The sequence below is a fragment of the Austrofundulus limnaeus genome, unplaced genomic scaffold (genome assembly GCF_001266775.1).
Source record: "Austrofundulus limnaeus strain Quisiro unplaced genomic scaffold, Austrofundulus_limnaeus-1.0 Scaffold88, whole genome shotgun sequence".
Classification (NCBI taxonomy): Eukaryota; Metazoa; Chordata; class Actinopteri; order Cyprinodontiformes; family Rivulidae; genus Austrofundulus; species Austrofundulus limnaeus.
The window spans coordinates 1,707,346-1,710,443 of NW_013952490.1; the positions used below are offsets into that span (position 1 = coordinate 1,707,346).

General features: G+C 39.6%; 1 protein-coding gene across 6 annotated transcripts in view; it reads left to right on the forward strand.

Annotated features, from left to right (window-relative positions):
* Positions 1-558: 558 nt before the first annotated feature.
* aak1a (AP2 associated kinase 1a) overlaps positions 559-3,098 on the forward strand; it is a 31,488-nt gene continuing 28,948 nt past the window's right edge. For all 6 annotated transcript variants that reach the window (XM_014012119.1, XM_014012120.1, XM_014012123.1 and 3 more), the window contains exon 1: positions 559-1,322. In XM_014012119.1, the coding sequence (XP_013867573.1) occupies positions 1,163-1,322 (160 nt within the window). In that variant the 5' untranslated portion in view covers positions 559-1,162. The remainder of the gene's footprint in view (positions 1,323-3,098) is intronic.

The following is a 3,098-nucleotide window of genomic DNA, read 5'->3' on the forward strand; positions in this document are numbered from 1 at the left end:
GTGTGTGTGTGTGTGTGTGTGTGTGTGTGTGTGTGTGTTATTTGTTTTTGTTAACAACGTGTTGAAGTCCTACCTGAGTCGTCAGCTCCATCCCTCCCCTGTTTGCGCAGCGGTCGGGATCAAATAAACAACAACATGAAATCAAGGTGCGTGTGTTTCCAGGTGCGTGTACTTCCGGGGGCGTAACGATCGGGGGTGGGCGTCACGATCACGTGCTGCAAGCTGCAGCTAGACCCTTCTCAAAAAAAAAAAAAAAAAAGGTGCTATACTTACTCGGTGTACTCCTTACCGTTCTACCGGCGCATGACCCGGACTATTACGTTGATTAGCTGCGAGGGAGGAGATTTGTCTTAAAATAAGCGAGAAGCATTTACCGCGATTTCTATAAATTATATAATAAAAGTATGTGAAGCATAAAAAGTGTCTCCCTACTCTAAATGAACGAAGTATCTGGTATGCCAATACACCGCTTGAATTTATATGTAAATTCCGTTTTTTTTTTAGTGCGCCGCTACGTGCACCGGTAGATAAATGGGGCAGATCTAGTTACTCGGTAGCTTCTCCTCATCCTGTAGCAACGTTAGCCCTGTCAGTAACCTGTGTAGTGGACCAGCCTTTTACACCCTGCTGGACGCACAGAGCAACTGGATAGTGCTACTTTTTTCCACAACGAAACAAGGCAACTCATGAGTTGAGAAATATTTATTGTGGCAAATCAGTGGAGAGGTACTGAGCTGCACTGGACAACAAGGACCTACCTGCTGCCCATTCTCTCGACTGACAGCTGTCAACTAGCTGACTAGCTTGGTGAGCTAAAGGCTAGCTGGAGATTCTTTTTTCCCTCCGGCTCACAGTCTGGATAAGTTTGTCAGCCGCTGTGTACCGCTTTAGAGGAACAGCTGCAATTTCTTAAAAGCGGATTCCCTTTTTTCAAATCATGAGTTAGCCAACTTAAGGAAGAGGAGATGCGGGTAGCAGTAGTTGTTCTGGAGGTCCGGATAATTTAGCTTGTTTTTAGCTTTCATTCAATGTTAAAAAAAGAAAGAAACTGAAGCCATACCACCGGTATCTCAGTTATTAAAGACTGAACATAACCAACAATAGCTTTTGTTTCGACACTGATACGTTTTGGACTTTGTCCGACTCTGGATATCAACTGGATATGAAGAAATTTTTTGACACTCGTCGGGAGTTTGCGGGCTCTGGGCCTGGTTCTGGAGCCGGTGGAGGAGGCGCAGGTTCCGGCGGCGGTGTCACTTTCATCGGTCGGGTCTTCAGCATCGGACGATATCAAGTGACTGTCGAGGAAATTATTGCTGAAGGTGAACTATGGCCTTATTTGTGGATTACACGCTTGTCACACTACTAATGTTGATTTACACGTGTCTTTGAAAGACTCCACAGGATTGGAAGGTAGATGGTTGGTTCTACTTCCGGTCCAAACAGAGTACACAGTAATGCCAAGCTTATGTTTTTTTTAAGAGGAAAAGCATTGATGGTCCAGGTTACAGGCTCAGGTGTCAGTGACCACCCACCTTTTCATGCTCTTTGTCTTGGTAACTTTTCTTCTGTGCAGTGGAGGCTGAAAACATATACCATATAGTTGGGTTGTTGAACAATAAATCAGGTGTTTAAACTGATGTTTCTATTTGTTCCTCCCAGTTATGAGGCGTGGGAGGAACATTGTTTAACTGGATTCTCCACTTCAAATCACATAATAGCCTTTGAGTCATCTTGGTAAATTACAGAGGGAGTTACACACCACATGTACATTTCAGATAGTCTAATGTTCAGATTTGGGATTTTTATTTTAAAAAAATGTGACATGTCAGATTAGGTACACAGACAGCAAACATTAATAGATCCGCAATCATTATGTTATACAACAAGCCTGTAGGTTAGTTCTAATCTGTAATTTTAATGGTAAGAAATGGGTTTAAGGAAACTAACTTATAAGGACATCTTGGCAGATTTTCTGTTCTAATTTATCATCACAGAGTCTCCAGTGAGAGTGACAGAATGAGAGTCTGTGAGCTAGGAGGGCGTGTTACTAAATAATTAATGAAAAAAGACTGACTAATTTATCAGTTTTATCCTGTAGGTGAGCCTTATCTGTTCGGACATGTTCTGACTTTATGAATGGCATGCCAAACTTTAGACATGCCCTGTACTTTTACAGAAACATGTGTTTCTATGAATGCAAATGTTTACTGGAAATAGGCTTTAAATCTGATAATAGTCATATTTATACATATAAATGTCATATGTCTCTAGTGGTTGGATCAGTTTAAGGCCTAGCATCTTTTTTGACTGAATGTCTATCCTCTGCCACTTTTCATTTCAAAGTTTTAGACTAAAAATCATTTAATGTTGAGAAATCAGAATTTAGCAGATTTGGTCAAACCATAAAACTATCATGTGATGTCCTGAGATAACATGAGCTTGTGGTGAATGACTCTCAGCTACTGCCACATCTAATTTCAGCTCAATATCTAAAATTAACTGATTTATTTCGGTGTTTGGTGGCTAATATTGATTTAGCTGTGGTGACTGTTTTGAAATAGGTTATCTCCAAAGTTTAATCAGTAGTAAATATCCTTCCAAAGAGTACTTTGTGAATGTTTCATTCAAATCTAATTTATTGATATTTTTGCTAAAAAGTTTACAGGATTGATTCCAAAAGTTGTTTATAAAGTTTTAAGCAAAAATGGCATTAATGATTGTGCCGAGTCTCAACCAATGACTCCAAACTACCACCACCTCATTTTACCACAATTTCTGCACAATAGTTGCTGAACTGACTGAATCATTAACCCTTTTTTTGTTTTCTAAGGTCAGTTGCCTCTGGTGCCATCTTGGATTTTGTTGGCATCAGAAAATAAATTGTAGATGTACATACAGTATAATGACTATATTTTCTTCAAGTTTCATTAGTATCAGTCTCCTAGCTCAGGAGATATTTTGCTAACACAGACAGTTGATTCTTAATAGGTAACGTCAACATTTTAAACATATGTTGCAGCTTGAAGACATCAGTCGACGAATGGAGTAGTTTTTATCCAAACATTTATTTTCTTTTAGCTCCACACAGAATATAA